The sequence below is a fragment of the Halichoerus grypus genome, chromosome 1 (assembly GCF_964656455.1).
Source record: "Halichoerus grypus chromosome 1, mHalGry1.hap1.1, whole genome shotgun sequence".
Lineage (NCBI taxonomy): Eukaryota > Metazoa > Chordata > Mammalia > Carnivora > Phocidae > Halichoerus > Halichoerus grypus.
Window position 1 is genome coordinate 192005521 of NC_135712.1, and position 24402 is coordinate 192029922.

Consider the following 24402-nt stretch of genomic DNA (forward strand, 5'->3'; position numbering starts at 1 on the left):
CTGGGGAATTGTCGATGATTTGGAATGCTAGTTATTAAACCAGTTGGTTGGAGTATTTGGTTAAAAAAAAAAAAAGACCTGGGGCACCTGGGTGGCTCGGTCATTAAGCGTCTGCCTTCGGCTCAGGTCATGATCTCAGGGTCCTGGGATCGAGCCGGCATCGGGCTCCCTGCTCAGTGGGAAGCCTGCTTCTCCCTCTCCCTCTCCCCCCTGCTTGTGTTCCCTCATTCGCTGTGTCTCTCTCTGTCAAATAAATAAATAAATAAAGTTTTTTTTTTTTTTTTTTTTAAGAAAATGACCTGATTTAGAACTAGTGGTTAATTCAGTGTTGGTTGCCTCTATATTTTTCAGATAGCATTGTTTCAAAAATTGCAAAAACGTTTTACAAATTTAACTGTGGCTCAAACTATAAAGCACTGAGCAGATCTTGGGAGGTACAGTGACTTGGGGTCCTATGTTCTTCTCCCTAACATGAGAGATTGGAGGCTTGTCCTGGGAGGATCTTGACTCTGAGGGTAGCTGCCTACATAGTAACTTTTACCTGCACACAAAACCCTGACGGTGACCAGCAGTCTTTCAGTACATTTTTCCAGTGCTATCATCACTTGTTTTCTTAAGTTTTCAAACATATGAAAAGATTTTATTTAGATGGTTCTTTTAATATGCTTTCTACTTTTATAGGAAACTAGGGGATGAGTTTGAATAGCAGCAAAAGACTTGGGAATTGATATGGAGGAGTGATTCTAAATGATCCACCAATATGATGATTTTCTCAGGGATTTGTATCATCAGCAAGGTGGTTTTTGTGTTGAAAATATCCATTTTGACATTTTTTACATGTAATCTATTTGATATTCTTTATTTTAATTTTTGTTTCATTCTTCACTGCCTGAAGGCTTTTCTGGGCTCCTCTACTTGGCCAACCTCACTTCTTCTATATTTTTTTCCTCCTCACGTGCCCTAACTGTGGGTAGTCCCACAAAGCCCAGTTCCTCACCTTTTGCTTTTCTTTATTCCTTCTATTAGCCCATCTATCCCTAAGGTTCTGTGACATGACTTCACATATGACTTTCTGTCTTCTGTGTTTCAAAAAAAATATGGTATTAGAAGAGACTCTCTAGGGGCGCCTGAGTGGCTCAGTCGTTAAGCGTCTGCCTTCGGTTCAGGTCATGATCCCAGGGTCCTGGGATCGAGCCCCACATTGGGCTCTCTGCTCGGCGGGGAGCCTGCTTCTCCCTCTCCCACCCCCCTGCTTGTGTTCCCTCTCTCGCTGTGTTTCTCTCTGTCAAATAAATAAATAAATAAATCTTAAAAAAAAAAGAGAGAGACTCTCTAGTCACCTTACCTTCACTAAGTTTTTCTCCACATCCCCCTTAAAAAAGGACTCTTCCTTTGCAGTGTTCTCTTTATTGCTCCAAAAATCACCAGTCTCCCAAATTCCCAAAATAGGAGCCCTCAAGGTACCTTGGAATATTCCATCATCTCTGTATCACATTTGTCCCAAAGTCCCGCCTTTGTTCTTAAAAATGCCCCATAGACCCGACCTGTACCGCCTCACATCTGGACACCTGCAGTGGCCGCCTCGCGGGCCCACCCAGCTCAGCTCCAACTGGCCACCTTCCTAGTTCTTCTGCAAATGTGCTATAGCACTATTATATTACTGTTACTTTCCTCCTCAAAATCCTGCTCAAAAATGTGGTAAAAGAGACACAAGATAAAATTTACCATTTTAACCATTTTTAAGTGTTAATTCAGTGGCTCTAAGTACATTCACATTGTTGGGCAACCATCACCACCCTCCATCTCCAGAACTTTGATCTTCTTAACCTGCAACTCTGTGCCCATTAAAGAGTAACTCCACATTCTCCCTGCCCCCACCCAACCCCGCAGCCTCCTGATTCTATTTTCTGTCTCTGTGAATTTGACCACTCTAGGAACCTCATATCAGAGGAATCCTACACTATCTGTCCTTTTGTGCCAATGTTAGATTTTTCAAGATTATATTTAGTGATTCTTGTCTTTAGAAATTTCATTGAAGAGTTGGTAAAAGCAGACAAAGGGTCTTTGTTTCAGTCTCTTCTCTCGGATATAGTGAACTCTACCTGGGAGTGTGGCACTGGTTTACCCCAGGTGTAGACAGAGTCGAGATGTGTGGGAGGGACTGGGGAAGATGAGAGGGGTGCTGATGGAGACTCCCAGCTTGGGCCTCCACTCTTCAAAAGTTAGTGACATTTTTTGTCATGGAGGTGAAAGATGGGGTGAAAATTGCAAGTGGATGGTGACCAGGCCTCCCCTTGCTCCTTCCAGAATGTCTTCCATTTGTATTAGGGGCAAGGAATCAGGCCCGTCCTGAAAATAAGAGGACAGGTGTAATGAGACCCCACTCTGGACTTCTCTGTTTTGTCACTGGTGCCTCTGGTCTGCAGGCCCTGGGGTCTGCCTCATCCCTTTGATTCAACTCTCTGGTCCTTTGGTTTATCCTTTGAAGCTGCTGTTTTATTGCCTCTTTCTTCTCCACCTGGAGCCTAGCCCATTCCCACCTTGGCTCGGATCAGAAGCCCTTCCCCTGAAATCCTGCCTGCCAAATCAGGCTTGTGCTCACCTCTCTAAGGACCACGTTGTTCTGGTCTTGCCTGACTGCAAGATGCACCACATGCATTACTGAGCCCCAGCCCCTCTGGTGCCCATTTTTTCGGGTCAGTTGGGGTGTTTCAGATAGAAGCCTGAGGGTATTGGTCACCTACTCCAGACTGCTAGAATGGTGATTCTGGCTAATGAGGAAGGTTCCACATCTACCTCGAGGTGTAGAGGCCATTTACTGAATGCTTGCCATGGGGGTGGTATAGTTGGTTACCTGTGCATTTGTGCATGTGTTTGCTTGAAATAGTCTCCCCATTCACCACCTCAAAGCCCCCAGTGCTCTAGGGTCCAGCTAGGGACTTGTCTACTCTGTGAAGACACTTCTCCGGGGAGCCTTCTTCTGTTCAACGCTTCCTTCTCTGAAATTCTCTTACACTTGAGCTCAGTCGCATAGCTAACTGAGCACATTCATTCTCAATCACTCATAATGGCCTTCCCAGTGTAAAGTACATTTCTAGCCTTTAAAACATCTGTTGATAAATTCTAGGGCATTATCTGAGGTTATTCCTGAGTAAATGAGGAAGAGAGAACCTTGGGGTACGGTTAAATATTGCTTTTAGATCGCGTGAAGTGTTTGAGGCAGAGATCATCCTTCTTCGATGCCCAGGCTACACATGTGTTATGATTTTAATTGCAAAATAGAATTTACAATTTTAGCAAATGAATGGTTTCATCTCTTCAGCTTGCTCTGTAGAATCTCCCCACACTGGTGTTCTTCCAGCTGCCTTCCTCCAAAGAGTTGAGCTCTTAGGCTTTTATGCGGCTGTAATGTGATTACTGTGTAGTCCGGAGGATGTTGTCAGCCCTCTTCTTGGGTTCGCCAGAGTTTCCTTTTTCATTTTACACAATTCTGTTATTTACGTGAGACTAGCCAAGTAATCATAAAATCCCCTAAATTCATGTAATTTTTAAGGACCTTCAGGATAAGTTATAGTAATTTGGTTACCCAACAGAACGGCGTTACCGCATCCAGGATACCCAAGTCAGCAGGCAGCCTACTGAAATAGCAACAGGTATACACTGCACTGGGAAGCCTTCTCGATGTGTCTGTCCTGTTGCCTTTTTCATGTACGCAACCAGTTGTAGAACAGGTGAAAGGGCCTGTCTTTTTTTTTTTTTTTAAAGATTTTATTTATTTATTTGACAGAGAGAGACACAGCAAGAGAGGGAACACAAGCAGGGGGAGTGGGAGAGGGAGAAGCGGGCTTCCCGCGGAGCAGGGAGCCTGATGCGGGGCTTGATCCCAGGACCCTGGGATCATGACCTGAGCCGAAGGCAGACGCTTAAGGACTGAACCACCCAGGCGCCCCGAGAGGGCCTGTCTTACTACTTTTTAATAGGTGCTTTCTCTTGGTAGAGAATGATGGATAATTAGAGCTGGCAGGACCTTTAGAAAGAATTTGGCCCAGTGGTCCTAATTCTTACCTCATTAGGATCTTTTGTTTTATTTCTTCCATTGGCCCCACATACTTCTCCCAAAAGGCACTGCATTCATTATTAGCTGGTGAAGATTTATCAGAATAAGTGTTCTCTATATTAGGATCTAACTTATGTCAAGCCATAGTCCATGTGATGCATGCAATAGAGAGAGTCCAGAAGAGTCGTCAAAGTGATGGAGAAGGAAGGATGTTGGGGGAGGGTTTTCTTTTTGTTTTCAATGGAGATATAATTAACATATAACAGTGTATAAGTTTAGGGTATATGATATGTTGATTTGATTACATTAAATGTATCAGTATGATTACCACTGAAGCTTTAGCCAACACCTCTATCAAGTCCCATAATTATCGTTTCTTTTTTGCGGTGAGAACATTTAAGAACTACTCCCTTAGCAATTTTGAAGTATACAATATAGTAGTGTTGATGTTGACTGGGGAGGATTTTCATATTGTCTATACTTAAATTTCCTTTGCCTTGTTATATTTACAAAAATAATAAAGCCCTGGTCTAAAGAAAAGCCTACACTTTTTCCTAGAAACTTGAAAACCCACTCTTTGGGTTCTCTGAGAACCAGGGAATATCGCATCCCTCCCGGGCAGACGGGGGAGTGGCAGATGCACCCCGGTGCCCGCCCCAGCCTCCTGCCCACCACGCCTTGGGCAGCCATGCCTGTCTGGGGCTTTTCCTCCTCAGCACTCCTGTGAATTCACTGGCTCTGTGCCCCCACAAAACAGGGCTACTCGCCTGAAGCTTGGCCTTGTATCGACCCAGCTCCTTCTTAGATTGAAGTCATTTTACCCAGAAACTTTGACCTCCCTTTTTTATTTTTGAAATACTTAGTCACTGCTTTGTTCTGTTTTTGTTTTTTTTTTGTTTTTTTTCTCTTCTGTTAAGTGTTTTACCATAACCTCATGACAAAATGTTACAGGCTTCTAATTTATTTCCCCCATATTGCTTTGATTTTGTAAACATCTCTCTATGGGAAGCCTAGTGAAGGGGACAAGGTGCATTGATTTCTTCCTATGGCCTGACCAAGAAAGTGCTGTGTGCCATTTTGCTTGCATCAGTCCTGTTGGAGAGGAGCCGGAACCCACCCCCAGGACCACTTCATCAGGGCGGAAGTGTGCCCCTAACTGCTGGGCCATTGCCTTGTCTGTCTCATACAAATCTGCTTTCTCATTTCCCCCTCTATACCAATCTGTGCCAGGAGTCCTCAGAGAGGTATTATAGGGAGGCCTTCATTCCTGGGACGTCTGTACTGCCTCCTTTCACCCACGGGAAAGTTTATCTAAGTCTGAAATCAACCAAGACAGTGATTCTTCATTTTTACATCATTCTTTGCCCTCCTTCTCAGGATGACATTTTAGCTGTTCAAGGAATTTAAAACAAAGCTGAATATTTCTTGGCAAACACAATCATTTCCTGGCCTAAATCACCCAGTGATTTAATTGGTATGTCATTGTGTATGTGTGTGCTTTAATGGGAATTCCATGTGGTATCATTGGGAAATTAGGAGAGTCTTCTAGATTTATTGCTTATAGTTTAAGGGCAGACTGCTGGCTTCCATCCAAGAAGTGGGAAGACATAAAAGTTGCAAAGACCATTAGTGTCTGAGTATATTCTTCCGATTGCCTGCTATTTTGAAATTAGCTTGGCAAAAGGTAAAAATCAGAACCAGTAGTGACTTTACTCTTTTGAAACTTGTAAAGTTCATCAAAATAAACTTGTGGTGGACTTGGCATCACAGAAGTGCTCATGTCCTTTCTCTGTCTACCAACATCTTTTTGAAGCTTTGAAGTTTGGTATGTCTAGAATAGAAGTCAAAGCCATAGATTATTCTTCATTAAAAAAAAATGGAGTTTTAGATTATCCTCAACTGCAGCTCTTGGGCAAATATTTATTTATTTATTTTTGGGCAAATATTTAAAAACATATCCAAAACCTAGCCCAATTTTGTGTGTTGACCACAAACACCATAGACCGCCAAGGCAACTGAGCAGGAGCAGGGGAAATCAGCTGTTCTCTCGATCTTCTGGATACCATGAGTACGGTAAAAAAAAGAAATAGCCACATTGTTTATTTTTTAACTTGATTCGGTGAAACTGACTTGACTGCAGACATGACTGTTGTCACTTATGGTCTGAAAGGTGTTCTGTGTGTCCCACTTAATGGGCCGGTGCAGATAACAGCAGAAATAGTTGTGTTTTACGTTGCTACTTTGTAAAGTTCATGAGTCCCAACATCGTGAAGTGTTCAATTACGGAGTTGTAAGAAATACTGCCTGTGAAGGATTAGAGTTGAGGCATCAATCCAGAGTTCTATTTAAAATTGAGGTGATTACTCCCAACCACCTCCCTCTGCCATTTGAATTTTGCTTTTAATCACCAAAGTTTCCCTTGGATCACTGAACCACTCAGGGTGTGCTTCTGTGCACCTGGTGTTAAGCTGTTGAGCTATGGATAAGGCAGGCTGGTGGGGGCCCCCAGTGGATTGCATGGGTCTCGAAGCTTCCTGAAATACTGCGTGCACGCTTGTGTGTACGCACGTGGGCCACAGCCCTCACCAAATTGTCAGAGACCTCTGTGTCCCCACATGTGAAGCTGAGACCCTCTGTTGAGATGGATGGAGGAGGAAATGAGAGGATTTTAGTGATGTTGGTCCTGGTGGTGAGAGTGTTGCTGAGAGAGGGATGGTGATGGTGTTGTACCTGTGTAGCAGCTCATACTTTCCCCCGGTTTCAGATGTGATCAGTGTTTGAAAGCCTGGGAATATCACTCAAACCTTCAGCATATCCTTGCATCTTGACACAATCTTGCGCCTCAGCCCGTGAGCACGTGTGAAGGGGACCCCTGTGCTGACAGGGGTGCTGAACTGGGTGTTGCATAGCCTGCGACTCACGTCTGAGCATCTTCATCTTTGTTCACGTTCACCTAGTTAATACCAGACCAGTGACACGGACCTGGTAAGCAGCAGGCACTCGATAAATGGGAATGGCATATTTGTAGGGGACCGGCTCTAGAAAATCACATTTGTTGACCTTTTCTGCAGAAAGGAAACTCTGCTCGATCAACGAGTCTTGATACTGCTCTCAAGTAACTCGGATTCCCACCAGTCGGGCAGAACCAAGGCTGTTGAGATTTGAGTGTTTGGTGGGCTGGAGGAGTGGCTGAGGTGGGGAGGGGATTGGGGGGGATGGCAGGGCGGGGGGGGGGGGGGTGGCGCAAGAGAGGCTTGTTCACATGCTTGTTAACATTTGAGGGTCTTTGACAAAGGAAGTCTAATGCCCTGCCCCGGTCAGCCTGCGATTGCCCCCCGGGAGGCCCTGTTGTGCACAGGAAGTCAGACACTAATGATGTTAGCGAGGGGACAAAGGCGCCCGGCCCGGGAAGGGCCTAATTGCTGTGTCCGGCTCCCAGGCGGCCGGCCTCAAGCTGGAGGGGGCTGGGCAGGATGCGCTAAGTGTTAACACCTGGAGCTGAGCTGCTGACTTCCTGGTGCTTTTTTTTTTTCTTCTGCATGGCTGGGTGCGCACAGAGACAGACATACACACGTTCACAAATCCCAGCTGCATCTCAGGGGGACATTTTGGGATGGGGTATTGAAGAGACTAGATGGAAATGGTTCAGGCTGGAGGTCACACTGAATGGGGCAGGCTGAGAACCAGTTTTCCCATGAGCCCCCTTGATCTGCACATGGGGCTTTGTGACTGGTGCTTCACCTCTGGGCCGGCCAATTCCCTCCCTTACCCCCAGGAAATCAGGGAAAGGCCAGACCTTGCAGAGAGGCAGCTACATATTAGAAGAGGCACTGTTGCTTTGGCTTGAGACATTCTATTTAGAACTGACGGGAGAATGCTCCTGGGAAAAGAGAGAGGAGGGTCTTGACCATTGTTTTGAACCACCTGGGGTCTTGGGAGGCAGGATGGTGGCAGGATGAGGAGTGGCTGGGGACACCTGCCAGCGCCAGAGCGGGGTTGCACTCGTGTGTGTGTATGAATCCACGCCTAGAGGGGTCGGTTGGTGGAGCTGCATCCCAGGGAAGTGGGGAAACCCAGATGTACCTCCTCCTTTCTAAGTGGCGTCTCTAGATTCTTCGTGTCTACACATGGCTTTGGACCCGGGACCGGTGAAGCCCTGGGTTTCCTCTGAGAGTTCTGGGAATGCCCCCAACTTATGTAAGAACGTTTCTGGGGGAAATTGGGTAAGGAATATTTCTCACAGGATTCTATGGGTTCTAGAAACCTTTTTCCCCTGGACAACAATTCAAAGTGAAGACCCCCTGCCTTGGCCAGTAGCCCTGCCGGGATGGTGTTAGCGGCTCACTTCCTGTGATGGCAAGCAACCGAGCTGGAGCCTGGGGTCCCTCCTGTAGGCCAGCAATGGGAGGCAGCTGTGTGCACAGGTTCACTTCACTTGGATTTTTGCAGCCAGAGAACGAGAGAGTTTAAAGGGGATGCTTTTGAAGCCTGTCTCCTTCCTAGAGGAAGGGGGAAAAGCCACAGATAATTTTTGAAAAGGGGTCTAATATTGACTTGCTGCTTCCCACTGTTATTTTAAGGAGGTTTTTCTCTCTGAGACCACCATGTGGACAGAAATAATAGGCTGACAGAAGGGGTCGCCTTGCTTTCCGAGTGTAGCCTGTGATATTTCGATTAGCACTAAAACCTAAAAGGGCAGCCTTCCATAATTTCCAAATATGCGAAATCCACCTTGAAGGAAGCACATGTGTGGGGCACGCCGGGGACCTGCCTGGCCGGAGGAGGCTGGGTCCCCATGGCAACGTCACAATCCATTTCTGCAGGCATTTCTGCTGTAAAAGCAGAATTCCAGATGTGATACAGTATTTGGAGACTCCATCCCCGGGCCTCAGAAACAGTATTTGAAGCGGCATAATTCAGTGCATGCTCTCTGTGTGGTCCTAAGCCTTTTTATTAGTAGTTTTGTTTTGATCCGAACATTTCCTCTGAGCTTAGGCATAACAATCATGTGTACAGCATTAAGTTTTCCCCTATTGTCTAATCACTGTTTTGCCCTTGCAGGAAGATACTGTCTTGAGCTTCTGGAGTGAAGTTTTTATAACTACCTTTAACAGCTAAGTGGGTGCAAGCTGGTAGCCGGTTTGCTGGGTGGGTGTTTGGATGGTTGGTTGCTTGCTTCCTCTTCGTACCCAGTATTTACAGAAAACCAGCTAATCTGTGTCTGCGAAGTTGTCTGTGTGTGCTCTTGAAACTGCAGATGGGTTGATGGTTACCTTAAAGATGCCAGTTCTTTACCATGCGGTTCTCATTTGAGTGGATGGGAGTGGTGTGTGCAGCTGAGGGAAAAGGTCTGGCTCTCTAGCCAGAGGCATGTTTTATAGCTTGCTTTTTAACGTTTTGAGAATTGGAAAAATGGAACAATCCTGTCTATTTGTGAGTGTCAGCCATGGGAGAACACACAGCCCAGCTCCTTAACAGACTTAATTGGAAAAAGTACTTGGACTTTTTGCTTTGTGAAAACTAAGAAGGCTGCAGAGTTTTGTTTTGTTTTTAAACACAGGAGAAGAGTCAGCGGGGTGTGTGTGTGTGTGTGTGTGTGTTGATATCTCTGGGCTTTCACTGCATGTGTATATTCCAGTGGCAAAGCAATAAGAAAATTAAGTCTGGAGCAGGGAAAGACATTTAAAAATACATTCCATTCCATTTAGGCCTGTTAGAAAAGTTGCTATTACAATATATAAACATATCAGATCTATACATTGTATACCTTAAACTTATACAATGTTATATGTCAATTCTATCTCAATTTAAAAAAAAAGAAAAGAAAAGTTGCTATCTGAGAAACAACTCCTATAAATGCCCTAACACATCTTTAGTGAATGGATTTCCTTGGGCATGAGGGTGAGGGAGGGGAGGAGGGGTAAAAAGCCACTTAGATGGAAACTAGAGCTCTTGGTTTGATAAGCAGAACACATGGTCACTTGGCATCAGTTGGCTCCATGTTAGAACTCAGAAACAATTGTCCCTTCAGCTTTCCTTTGGGGAGCGTGAAATTAGGAACATGTGTGTGCTGATTAGCAACATGTCAGAGATGAATCATGATTACGGCTTTGGTCTGGTACACAGGCGATGCTTTGGAGTAGTGATTTCCTACCTCCTCGAGCAAATCTCTCTAATTAGCTTAAGATCTCCGGGTCTTTTTGGGCCGACGCAGTAATTGCTGGTGGGAACACACCGGCGCTCCCCCAGAGCTCGTGTGTTCCCTGCTGGGCACCCGAGACCCCACCTCCCCAAATCAGACAGTGGGCACTCTTCGTTCCTGAAGTTGGTTGCATCGAGTTGGAAAGTGAGAGAGAACAGCTCCCGGAATGTGGAGAAGAATATCTTGAATAGATCCAGACCCAAGCTGGCTTTGTGATTTATTTGCCTTGTGTTTTGGGTTTGCCGGCATTCTCCTCAGCTTACATCACCTGGGGCTTCTCTGCTTTTTGCTGACTTCTTCCTCCCCTCTCCAGCCCCACACTTTTTTTTTTTTTTTTTTTTTTTAGTTAAAGGTTTGAACTGAAGTGGGATCTGACTTCATTTATGAGACCATCTGAACTGAACCTGTGCAGAATAAATTGACCCCATGTTCTCCCTCTTGCCTTCACCATGTCCACTGGTCAGAGACAAAAATGTCAGGCCTGTTGTGCATTTTAAGCCTCACAGAGCTGTCTGCTATCTTTTACATCCATTGACACACTGGAAACCCAAGGTGGAGGAAATGTTAGGGAAAATAGAAAGTGTAAGTTGGCCTTAGTTTTTTAAGTAGTCGCTCAATGTGCCTTTAAAAACCCATTATCTCTTGGGGCACCTGAGTGGCTCAGTCGTTAAGCATCTGCCTTCGGCTCAGGTCATGATCCCAGGGTCCTGGGATCGAGCCCCGCATCGGGCTCCCTGCTCGGTGGGAAGCCTGCTTCTCCCTCTCCCACTCCCCCTGCTTGTGTTCCTGCTCTCACTGTGTCTCTCTCTGTCAAATAAATAAATAAAATCTTTAAAAAAAAAAAAACAAAACCCATTATCTCAGTTCTTTCTGGTGGATGCTCTTGTTTAAATTTTCACCCAAACTCAGTTCACTAAAACATTACCAGCTTTCTCAGAGGTCCTTAGCTGATTGGAAAGCAGTCTTGATAAGACCTTACTGTTTGGCCTGCCTTCCACTGGAAAGGGGGTTACTACAGTTAGCACAGTCCTTTTCAAAATGCATTTTGCCAGAATGGCAGCTAAGCTGTTTTGGAGCTGGATTGGAAATGTTGCTCTGGGAAGTTGGTGTCTTCAATGGGCTTAGAACCCCCAAGGCCCCTCAGGAAATGGGCCCTCAAATGGCCCCTCGTGGCTGCTCTGTGTGGGATCCCTGCCTGTGGCTGTCTTTGTGTCCAGGCCTTTGCTTTTTTGCCGTATGGGTGGAGCATGGTATGGGTTTTGAATTTTATTCCTTTAGAGCACTTATGGGTTATCGTCCCCTCCCCCTTTCCTGAGTAAAAGATGTTTTCCCCATTATGTTCCCATTTGCTTCTTCCGTCCCGGCTCACTCTATAGTGTTCATAGCAGAGCCCCAGGCACCTGGGGCTTGCTTTGCAGCTAGCATTGGAACAAATTAAAAGCTGCCCTAAGTGCAGCAAAGGGGGGTGGTTAATGAACTAAGAATGTGACACCCTGAGGCCACGGCATTGGCATTTATAGATTTTAGGTAACAGGCAACAAACAAGTATTCTTAATTGTAAGCTCATTAAATATCAAAATGGGTATAGTAGCTAAAAGCTTAGAATTGTTTACTGAAAAACAGCTTCCAAAGCCATTGACCAGCTTTGTAAGTCGCTTACCCATGTTCTCTTAGTGTGAGTCCTGATTCCAAGCCCATAAATCACCCTGTCACACGAAGCTAGGTCCTCTTGGGTTCTTGGTGTGCATTACCTGGTTTCGTCGTCATGAATTCATTTACTCAGGCAGAAAACTAATATTTACCAAAGGCTGACTATGGGCCAGGCCCAGGACTGTGGTGCAAGCTGGGCGGAGGATGAGGGCATAGGGGTGCTGCCCTGGTCACTATGCCTTCAGTGTCTCCCCATCAGATCCAACCTGAGCACTCACCAGAGATGGGGATCACTGGGTTGCCCAGTTCCCACCAAGACCATTCTGTGGTCTAGTGGTTAGTGCCCTTGTCACCTTGCCCTGACCTGTCCATCCAGCTGCTAGACCCCCCAGGTCTGGATGCTGAGACTGATCATATCTGGAGATGCCCCTTCCTGTGAGCATTTCTCTTTTTACTTCACATACCCCCACGCTGCACAGCTCTCTCCTTGCTTATTAGGGCAGGAGTCTTCCCAGGAATGGTGCCATCACTCTTTCAACATGTCACATGCTGTGCAGAGAGCTTGGTACGTGTCATCTCACACAGTCCCACGCCGAGCTTTTCCAGGAAGTTTTATTCAAACACTTTATAGAGCTGAGGGAAATGAGGCTCAGGAAAGTTTAGAAGCTTGTCTCAGGTCACATAGCTTGAGAGGGGGAGATTTGAACACACATCTGTACAGCTCTAAAGCCCATTCTGTTAACCACTCTTCTACTCCAGGTATGTCCAAGGCTAGCCCACAGAAGCCTGTGTCTAGGATGGCAGAATCTGAAGCAGCTAGCTCTGATGGGTCAGTGTCCCATGTTGCCTGCAGCCAGGGTGGGATAGAGTGTGGTGACAAGGAATCAGTCAGTCTGCCCTGGGTGTGGGGAGGGGCAAATGGCAGCACATGGGCGAGTGTGACACTGAGATCCATTTCAACCATACTGCTGCTAAAAGTATATGTATGTATTAGCTTTCAGTTGCTGCTGTAACAAATTACCACAATTTAGTGACTTAAAACAGCACAAATTCGTTATCTTATAGTTGTTGAAGTCAGAATTTCAAAATGAGTCTGTGGGGCTAAACTCAAGATGTTGACAGGGCTGGGTTCTTCTGGAGGCTCTAGGGGAGAACCAATTTTCCGCCTTTTCCAGCATCTAGAGACCGCCTACATTCCTTGGCTTATTAGCCCCTTCTATCTCCATCTTCAAATCCAGTAGTGTATTAAATCGATGCTGGTCTCTCTGCCTTCTACTTCTGTGGTCATTTCTCCTTCTCTGACCTTCCTGAATCCCACTTAGAAGGATCCTTGTGATTACATTTGGCTCATCAGGATAATCCAGAATAATTTCCCCATCTCAAGTTCCTTAAACTTAATCACATCTATGTAGTACTTTTTGCCGTCTGTGTAAAGTAGCACAGATTCTGGGGCTTGTGATGTGGACATGTTTTTTGGGGGGGGGGGTATTATTCTGTCTACCACAAAGTATAAAGAAAACAGTAGTGCTTTGTGGGCTAGCCTGGGCACACCATTTCTGATAGGGTTTCCGAGGGCTCGGGAGCAGCAGGTGCATTATTTGGGTGTGAACTGAGGACAGCCTGGTGGAGCATCTGTCTGATGCATGTGCTGAGAAACCGGGCCCTGGACGACTTCCAAGAGTGAAAGGTCTTCCAGTGCATATGGGAGCAAGTCCTTGTCATGGAACTGAGCTCTGTGCTCTGTTCCCTCTGAGCTCAAGGACCAGGCTTGGTCACAGGGTCTTTTAGTCTCTGATTTTCTGTGGAATCAGAAGTACCATTTTGCATGTACATTGGCAGAAGTGCCATGCTGGTCAAGTTGTGGGGATGGATTATCATACCCCCATCAAGTGAGTATGCAGGTGGATCTATGTGTCAGGGACACAGTGTGACGGAGCTACACTAAGGCAGAAAGCCTATGAAGGGAACAGGACCTGGCTGATGGGAAGGGCATTCTGGGATGTGGAAGTTCTCCAGAACATGTGCTGAGCCATAATGCAGTGCCTGGAGGAGTCTGGCAGGTAGGGAGGGAAGTGGCTGAGAAGAGAGGCAGGAACCACATCCGGAATGTTCTACGAGGGACAGGGAGCTGGTGATGGGCTTGGAACAGAAGAGTGAGGGCAGATTTACACATTAGGAGATCACCTTGATGGCCAAAGCCCCTTAAGATTAGGACCCAGGTCTGGTTCAAGGCCAAGTGCCCAGCCCTGCAGGGCCTGGGTGCAGGTGGAATGCTCTGTGGGTAGTGAATCAATGCTGTATGCAAGCCTCACTGTCCTTTGAGGCCAGCTCACTGGGCCCCCTTCTGAACAGCTCTGCATGCAGCACAGACCTTATTTGGAGGGATTTAAGTTCTTGTCTGCAGGATAGAGCACATCTCACGATGTTGGGCTTCTTTCCACAATACATTGCTCATTGCAAGCGCCCAGTAAATACCTGTTAAAAACATGCTGCTATAGGGGTACCTGACTGGCTCAGTCTGGACGGCCTGTGACTCTTGATCTTGGGGTTGTAAGTTCGAGCCCCACATTAAGTGTAGAGATTACTTAAAAATCTTTAAAAGAAAAACATGCTGCAGTAGAAATATGGGGAGAACAAGAACAAAGTGAAAAGCTGACAGTCTTGCAAGTAAGGTGACTGGTCATTAGAGTCCTCCATGCTGGAGAACATGCTATTAAATGCATTTCCTTTTTGAAAAGCGCTTCCTCTACAGGGTTTCACGTGATCCTCCTCAAACCCCTTTCCCAGGGGAAAGTCGTGCAAATTATCTTTTTAGGAAGATAGTTGAGGAGGCTCGGACCAGGTGGAGTGAAGTGACCATGCCCATGGTCACCAGCAGGAGAATGGAAGGATTAAGGTACTTACCTTGGCCCCCTTGCATTTTTGTTTCCCTCCCATGATGCTCCCTTTTCCTCTCCCTTCTAGTCCAGTTATCCTTCCTTCTTTCAAGTTTCTGGGGGTGTGCTGTCCTCACCCTGGAATCCTCCTTTGTGGGGTGCTTCCTGGCTGTATGCTTACTTACGGCTGGCTCTTCAGCCGAGCTACATATACCTTTATGTCACACTAAGAGTTCTTGGAGGGTCAGGGTGTGATTTGAAATTCGTCTATGTACATTATATGTGATCCACACACCCCATTAGTGTCCTTTGAAGGAATGAGTTACTTTGCTCTTGAGGACAGGGACAGTGGCTGTTTTGTTCACCACTGTACCTAGCATAATGTCTGGCTTGTAATAGATGGTGAGTGATTTTCTATCCTGGGGCTTTGTAAGGGAGGAGAAGGGTGTGGTTTGGGTGTCTTGGGTATTTCCTAGGGGTTGTCCTGCTTGGTCGTGGTACCCCACTCTTGGCCATCTGGAAGTTGGGCCTCCTCTAGTGGTATGCTAGAGGATTTTCCCTAAGGAATTATGGAGGCATTTAAGATTTCCATAAGAAAACCACCCTTTCCAAAGTGTTTCAGCTCAGGGGAGGAAATCCAGAATCCTGTGTATGTGGGAAAGGGAGGATGGAAGCAGGAAAGCTGGAGAAGGAAGGTACATCAGGAAGAAGGGGAGCCCCAGTAGATCATGGGCTAGTGTACCACATTGATTTAGATTTCCTCTTAGTGCTTATTTCTCACTTGAATTAGAATTGTGGTGTGTGTGTGCGTGCGTGCTTGTGTGCATCCCTTTCTGCACAGCTGTGCTTTCCTGAGGTCCATGTTTATCCGAGCTCAGGGATAGAGTTTCACTGGGCATAGCTGGCTTCAGGATAAGCAGCGTGAACATGCCTCCAGCATATGGATGTGATGGGGTTGTGGCCTGAGACCCTGGGCTCCATCAGAAGGGTTCTGCACATTGTGTCTCAGTGTGACAATTGCCCATTAAATACTGGGCTGCCAGAATATGGTTTTCCCCCAGCATCCCCTTGGTTGAGTGGAAACTTTAGTGGTGTGGTTAGAATATTTTCCCATCATTTAGCGTTTCAGAATTAACTGTTTTGGAGAATTCTGCAATTAATGCTGAATGGCACATTTGCCGATTATTACAGAAACAGTTAAACCAGAGTCGGCGGATCTGTAGCTGCTCTTTCCCATGATGGATAAGTGGTGGGTTAGGAAAGGGCGGGGCAATGGGAGGATTCCGGTGCTCCCTCTGTGGATGCTGTAATTAAAGTGGGGAGTCTGGCGGAGTTGTTATCCCTGCTATGAAGAGTGCAGTTGGCTAACGGCCACATCACCAAAAGTTAGTTAGGCCTTTTAAAGTCTTTTTTCTTTTTCTTTTATGACCCACCCTATATATTCCAAGCATAGGTACGGATACAGTGAAGAATTTTCTCATTAAAAGTAATGGCTTATTCCCACAATCATTCCCGGTCTTGGAATGAGAAACCTGTTTCCTTAGACTTGAGGAATTGCCTATCTGTCGTGGCTTAATAGAGCTTTTGGACGAGAGTGTCTGGTAGGCAAATTTTATAACCAATCAGTGCTCAAAGCGGATCCAACTGGAAGGGCTCCAGCTGGCAGCTCATGGTCTCTCTCCCAATTTTACTGTTAATGAATTATTATTTAACCCCCAAACACAGAACAGCATGCTCCTTTTGTCTTGGGGGAAGTGAGTGCTCATGATGCTCTTGGCCTGGAAGTTAGGAATCTCCTGGGCTGGAGGGAGGCTGGCAGCCAGTGGGGGAGAAGGGGCACAGGGCGGGTGGGAAGAGTGGTAGATATTGCTCAGCATCTGGCATGACCCTGGGTCTTCGCAATCTTGTGTGCATTTTGACTCTATGGGGATGTGTGCTGGAAAAGCACATTGGCTTCTCTCCTCATCATGTTCTCTTGTTCTCCCACAGGGAGTGGGGCCGGCCAGCAGAAACAGCGGGCTGCACAACATCACCTTCAGATATGACAGTAAGTAACTGGCTTCACTGCCGAAGAATGGAGCCCTTTCAGTGATCTACAGCTTACATAGTCATGCTTAATCAAGGACACTGCAGGTCCTGGGGCTGAGGAATTTTCTGAACCTGCTCAGGTTTATCAATAGAACTAACATGGCTCCGTCTCAATTAAGCCACTCAAGTATTTGGGAGCTTGAATAGGTCAAGTGTCCTCCATAGTGTTGGGAGAAGTTGTGTATGGAGACTTCCCCTGATGTCTTCAAGATATAACCATGTCCTTAAGAACAAAGGCAGATGCCTGTAGGGGCTCAGCAGGGGACCAATGAGTGAAGCTACTCAAGTGCAAGGATGCTAGGGAACGGTAGGGACTGTGGCAAACTGGACAGCCCAGGTCTGGCTTCTCCATTCCAGCTCCTTGTGGTCTTGCCCCTGAGGGTAGCCAGATGTGATTTGCAAGAAGAAAGAGACATTGGCATTTTTTGTTTGTTTGTTTGTTTGAACATTTTTAAATATTGGCATCTATTTAAACATGTTCACAAGCACAGAGTGGGCCAAGTGAATGTGTGTCCCAGATTGGCCCATGGGTCTCCAGTTGGCCATCTCCGTAGGCCTGGGTTCCAACTCCTGTGCCCTCCTGTCAGCTGTGAGCTCTGGCAGGCCACCTGACTTCTCTAAGCCTCAGCTTGCAAGGCCTGTAAAATAAAGATTAGTTTCTTCCTGAGCATCATGTTGAGGCTTTAATGAGGTAATGCTTTTAACTGCTCAACTTAGTTGGCCTGTGATGTGCACTCAGTAATTGATATCTGCCAATAGTAGAAGTCATTCCAACCGGAATTGGAATACAGCATCTTTTTGGCCCTTTCTCTCAAGGAAGTGTGGCTTTATCTGGCTGAGTTGTTTCCTAAGGGCAGGGTGGGGTGCTTTTTTCTGATTAAGCATATAGAATTCCCCCTCAGCGGCTGCTTTCACGCTAAGAAGGTAATTATATAGAATTGTGAGCATTTTAGCCTTATGAGCCATAATTTATACGTAAAAATGTTAACAAGAGGGAGCTTGACTCCTGTTCAGTAACTCCTGACATTTGATTCATCTCTTGGAGAGGATTATGAATCCATGTAAGTAATGGCTGTGGGTCACAGTGAGGCCTCTGAAATGATCACTGCTAAAGCAAGATTTTTGAGGTCGTGTATACAATCTAATAATTTTAAGATACAAATATGTGTGTCAAATTTATGCCCACAGTTGCTGACGTGAGTACTTTAAGTTAACCAATGAGGACTTATATTTGAAACAGATATTTCATGTTCGTGGTGTGTGCATGCTCTCTGGGTAAATGTTACAAAGCTAATGAAAGATTTGCAAGTCCATGATACTTAATTCAGCTAAGTAAAGACATGTGTTAGAGATCTCTCTTTGAGCTACAAAGTTAATTTCTAATATATGCTCTTGGTCCTGGCAGATCTTGTATTACATTCAAGAGTTCAAAATTTTCTGGTCAGCTGCAAACAAGTATTTGCAGCTCTAATTTAATATGGGGTTTTGTGAAAGAGGATCTGTACCTGTAAAACTTAAAAGTATCTTATTGTTTTCTTCATGGGGCTAAATATTTGGCCCACGTGCTTGATGCCTGTCTCTTAGTCATTATTTTCTTTCTTATTCTTCAGCATTTAATTAGAATTTAATTCTCAACTCGAATTGACTCCCGAGACATCTGAAGCTCGGTTGCATTTTGGCAGAATGTCATTTGGGCATAATTTTTTGGTAACCAGAATCCAAAATGTTAGAGTTCCTAATAATTGGATCCAGGTTTGTGTAAAAAATTTATTCATTGTTTTCCATTAAAAAGATATTTCTTTCTCTCTTCCACAAGGAAGTTTCTGTTATTGCTCTGTTGACTGGTTACCAGTTCTGTTTGAAATAGCTAAGAACAAATTACCAAGTTTTCACCAAAACAAAACTATAAAATCTTATTTTTCTACTCCTTTGTCATTTGATGTTACAAAGAAAGAAAATGTCTTGCCATTAAGTCAAAAGTGAATTTCAAAGGTCTCCATGTCTCCTTTCATGTTGCATTTCTCGTTTCTTCTTCAGGCTCTGAGGGGGTAATGCCTGAGTAGGTTTTGTAATACATTTTCTTAATTCTTAGACTTTATATTTGCATAATTATATTTACAGAAACCTGGAGAGTGCTAATTTTGGCATTAGGAATGAACAGAGAAAAAAAAAAAAACATGATTTGCTCTTATTCGTGCATCTTTTCCTAAAAGCTGTTTAAGGCAGAGGTTTCCATAAGTGGAAATGTTTGAACTTGGGGCACCTGGGAGGCTCAGTCAGTTAAGGGTCTGACTTTGGCTCAGGTCATGATCTCAGGTCCTGGGATTGAGCCCCACGTCAGGTTCCCTGCTTAGTGGGGAGTCCGCTTCTCCCTCTCCCTCTGCCCCTCCCTTGCTCATGCTCTCTCTCTCTCAAATAAATAAATAAAATCTAAAAAAAAAAAAAGTTTGAACTTGACAAGTATGATGGGATCTTGTCTTTTTTTTTTTTTTTTTTTTAATATTGGGAAGCTAGTTTCAGCCAGGATTTTTTGCAGGCTGACTACCTCTGATTCAGAACTTATTATGGTAATAATCTCTGTGCTGAGGATAGAATGGCAAGAGCCATGCATGAGCCATCCGAGGCTGCTTTCTGTCCTGACCCGGGGCTGGTCAGCAGTGGAATCCGAAGCCACCCAGCTGGTCTCTTAGCTGCAAAACATTTCGTCATTTGTACAATGTGGGTGTTAAACCAGATATTTAAAGAAAATTTTTTCTTCTGCACCCAGAGAACACATGTTAAATGTGTCGATAGTCAGTTTTCATTAGATGTAGAATTTGGTTTTATTGATTACTAACATCTTTTCTTTTTCTTTTTATAAAGATTTTATTTATTTATTTGACACAGAGAGAGAGAGCAGGAACACAAGCAGGGGGAGTGGAGAGGGAGAAGCAGACTCCCCGCTGAGCAACGTGGGGCTCGATCCCAGGACCCCGGGATCACAACCTGAGCCGAAGGCAGACGCTTAACGACTCAGCCACGCAGGCGCCCCCCTAACATCTTTTCAAAAGAAGTAATTTTGAAATGTAGAGGTGGCTGCTTTATAAGCAGATGGAGTTTATGGAATGGGGTCCACCTAGAGCAGTTAGGCAAGAAAGCAGGGCCCAAGGCAGTGTGGGAGCTGGGAGTGACCAAAGTGGGGGGGCGTGCCTTGTAGTGCGTGTGTGTTGAACTGTAGTGAGAAAGTTAAAAAGGAGGAATATTATGTGCCCAATAAAAGGCTTGGAAGGATGTTTTTAGAAGTTGATAGTAGTTACCTGTGTGGTGGGAGGGCATGGATGACTTCTACATTTTTCTTATGTTCTTTTGTAATTTTCAAATACCCAGGGAATGTTTTTAGTCATAAAAGTGGGAAATGTGGGGGCACCTGGGTCAGTCAGTTGAGCACCTGCCTTCAGCTCAGGTCATGATCTCGGGTCCTGGGATCAAGTCCCAAGTTGGACTCTTTGCTCAGTGGAGTCTGCTTCTCCCTCTGCCTCTGCCCCCACCCCCACCCTTCGTGCTCTCTCTCACACTCTCTCAAATAAATAAAATCTTTAAAAAAAAATGGGAAGTGTGTGGTGTGATGTATAGCAGGGGCAGGGGGAGTGCAGCAGATTCACTGAACCTAGAAAATCCCCCTGACTGCTTCACCTCAAAGTAAAACACCCTGATTTCGGAGGCATCATGAGTCGGTTTGGACATTTGATGGAACTGAGGACTTTTTGCAGCAGATACCAACAAGAGTTTTCCATTTTAATCATTGAGAAAGAAATGGAGATGAAGCAGTGTAAGAACCATGAGTTGGCATTTGCCAGGGATGGCTGGTGGTTCTCCCTGTATGAGTGGCCAGAACAGCCCACGGCCATTCTCTGGAGTCCCATTCCGAGTCTGGCTGGAAGCTTCCGGCAGTTTTTTAGGATCCTGTAGACTTTGAAGGTTTCTTTAGCAATACCAGGTGTCAGAGCTGCTCACATGGTTGTGGTGTCCTTGACAGCTGGCTGTAAGTAATGTCCTCAGACAGTATCAGAGAATTGGTCTTCATTTTTTGAGCAACGTGGAGCTCTTTGAATTTGGTGGGCATTGCGGGTGTCTTTGCTAACACATGGTGTTCGGGAACAGAAGTTTTACCTTTGAGATGCTATTAATGTTGAAGGTACTTTGCTCATCATGAAGTCGGTGAGTCTCTTTTGTAGGTACTAATCGGATTTTTTAACAGGCTTACTGTGAGCCGCTCCCCCGTGAGTCCCATCCTCATCCTGCTGCCTTGCCCTGCTCACCTTGCCTCCAGGTTTCTTCTAAAAGCAAGCCCCAGACTATTTAGACATTTGTTTTGTTTCAGATCACTCTCAAATGCTGAAAACCGATTGAATCGATGTAAATAATTATTGATTTAGGTAAAGTGTCATAATAGTAAAGAAGTCAATGCCAGATACATAGTCAAACTGTCTATGTATAAACATATACAGCCACACCATATATGATCCTCCTCATGCTGTCCTAGAATTGAACTCAAAGGGTGGGCAGTGGTGTTGGTGCTATAAATAAGCCCCACTACAGCACCTTACAGTTTCCCCAGCAGTCAATCTTTGATGTCCTATTTGGGCTTATGCAGCACACGTCTTTAGACAGAATGGATTTGGCCGCCTCCAGATGGCTCTGTGTAATTTGAGAAGATGAACGTGGACCTCAAAAAATAAATGTCTTAATCTAACTGTTCTTTGTTCTCCCAACTCTCTAGACTGCACCACTTACTTGAATCCAGTGGGGAAGCATGTGATTGCTGATGCCCAGAACATCACCATCAGTCAGTATGCTTGCCACGACCAAGTGGCAGTCACCATTCTTTGGTCCCCAGGGGCTCTTGGTAAGTTGGTCAAAATGGAGTCCACCACGTGGCTGGTGTGGGTGGTGACCAGTGCAGGGGTCCCAGTGTGACAACCTCCAGGAGCCAGGCAGGTCTTGACATAAGTGTAGCTTAGGTGGGCTTCGGCCCAGAAACACTGCCTGCTTTGGTGCGAATACTTGCTGGGCATGCACGCAGCTTGATGCTGGGCCTCACGGCTCATCTTTTATTCGCTTGGCTGTTGCTGAGAGAGATGTAGGTTTGCAAAATAATAGTGTGTGGTGATAAATCACATTGAACGCTTGGCCTCTGCGTCTCAGCAGTAGTCGGGGGACAGGTGAGCTGTCCAAGGATGTAATGGCCTCAGCATCCAGCATCGGCCATCTCTGTGCCCATATGGATACCCAAGCACAGCACTGGCACATGTTGTGAGTTTTCAGGAATATTCCAGTTTTCTTTTTCTTTTTCTTTTTTTTTTTTAATTTTGTTTATTTATTTGACAGAGAGAGAAATAGCGAGAGAGGGAATACAAGCAGGGGGAGTGGGAGAGGGAGAAGCAGGCTTTCCGTGGAGCAGGGAGCCGGATGCGGGACTCGATCCCAGGACTCTGGGATCATGAGCTGAGCCAGAGGCGGACGCTTAATCGACTGAGCCACCCAGGCGCCCCCATAAAATCAATTTTTAAATGTTGCCAACTAACTGAATTTGGTTAAACTATGTAGGCTGAAAAAAAACCAAAATGAAGAAACAGGAAAAAGCAAATCCACATCATCTGGCCAGATTCAGGTTAGGGCAGAGTCTGCTTGTCCTCTTTAATTAACTTAATCATTTAAGTTAATGATTGGATGGGATAATTGGGTGTGGGACATGAGCAGGGCCCATTTGTTCAGATGGGCCTAGGTGTGAACCCAGATTCTACCTTTTACAAGAGGCCTCTAACCCTTGCTGAGCCCCGCTTCCCCATCTGTAACGGGCAGATGACTGCCTCTTGGTTGGTTATAAGATTTCCGGACACACACACATGCAGTGTATTTCTAAAAAGAGCTTTTTTCTTTTTTTTAAAGTTTTTATTTAAGTAATCTTGACACCCAATGTGGGGCTTGAACTCACGACCCTGAGATCAGAGTTGCCTGCTCCACTGACTGGGCCAGCCAGGTGACCCTAGAAAGAGCTCTTAAAAAACAGTGGCTATTGGGGTACCTGCATAGCCCAGTCGGTGGAGCATGTGACTCTTGATCTTGGGGTTGTAGTTTCAAGCCCCACATCGAGTGTAGAGATTACTTTAAAATAAAATCTTTAAGAAAAAAACAAAACAGGGGGGAAAAAAGTGGCTACTGTTACCATCATCAGAACCTGGTCCTCAAAGCTGCTCCTTTGACATAGCCACTGAATCTTAGAATTAAAAAAAAAAAATCTGGCCAAGGGAAAAGTACAATAAAAGCCTGGATTTCTTCATCTGAACAGGATAAATCTCAGAAAAATCCAACTGCAGGAGAGGTGAGTGCAGAGTGAGGGAGGATAGATCAGACCCATGGGACTAACTCACTTATCCATGTAAATACTGCTGGGTCTGAACGCAACGGGTTTTCCAAAAATAACATTATCTTAACATTTAAAGATAAAAACATTCTCTGTGGATAAACGGGAAGTGGTCATTCCATGTAAGGCTATAGAGTGGAGGGGTTGGCCTGACAAATTGCAGGCTCCTTAAAAGTAAGGGATGTGAGCGTGTGGTTGGAAAACTAACAGGTGGAGCAGTGAGGGCAGAATGTGGTGCTTTTCCAGCACGATGATTTGTGGGTGGACAGGTTCTATCTGTTTCTATAAGGTTCTTTCAGGTTTTATCAAGGAAACTCGGTGGGAGACAGAGAAGCATATGGGTTAAGAGCACCAGCTTGGAGCCAGACACTCTGGGGTTTGAATCCCACATCTGCTGTTTAATTCCTGTGTGATCCTGGGCAAGTCGTTCAGTGTCTTGATAGCTGTTTCCTCATCTGTAAAATGGGGATAATACCTTCCTCCCATGGATGTTAGGAGGATTCATCCAGTTTTAAATGATGGAAAGGAGCAAATAAGTTCCATCATTGGAAGCTGCTCTATGAAGTTGCTACACATGTAACTATAAGGCATTCATTCAGGGTATTGTGATAAAGGTGTTACTATAAGATTTACATTTGCTTGGGGCGCCTGGGTGGTTCAGTTGCTTAAGCATCTGCCTTCGGCCCAGGTCGTGGTCCCGGGGTCCTGGGATCGAGCCCCGCATCAGGCTCCCTGCTCCGCGGGAAGCCTGCTTCTCCCTCTCCCTCTGCTGCCCCCCTGCTTGCGCTCTCTCTCTGTCAAATAAATAAAATCTTAAAAAAAAAAAAAGATTTACATTTGCCGCTTCTACCCCGACCCCACCCAGACTTGGCATAGGTTTTTCAGGCAGGTCTTTTAAAAATAAGGACTAGAACCACCCACTCCCACCTCAGCTGATGAATTTTTATGAAACTGTGAGATACACAGTCTTGAATCCTATTAATCACCCAGCTTTTGTTAAACAGGAGCTCTGGGGACATGGCATGAATTAAATCTTGGTATAAATAATAAGGATTTGTTCAACTTTTTTTTTTTTTTTTTAATCTCAAAAGGCAAGTTCCTGTGAGATCTGCTAACTGGTCGCTGG

The 24402-nt window shown here is 45.3% G+C and overlaps 1 protein-coding gene across 1 annotated transcript in view; it reads left to right on the top strand.

Moving 5' to 3' along the window:
• IL17RD (interleukin 17 receptor D) overlaps positions 1-24402 on the top strand; it is a 69280-nt gene that overhangs the window by 23550 nt on the left and 21328 nt on the right. The window contains exons 2-3 of the mRNA XM_078076862.1: positions 16775-16832; positions 21633-21758. Coding sequence (XP_077932988.1) covers positions 16775-16832; positions 21633-21758 — 184 coding nt within the window. The remainder of the gene's footprint in view (positions 1-16774; positions 16833-21632; positions 21759-24402) is intronic.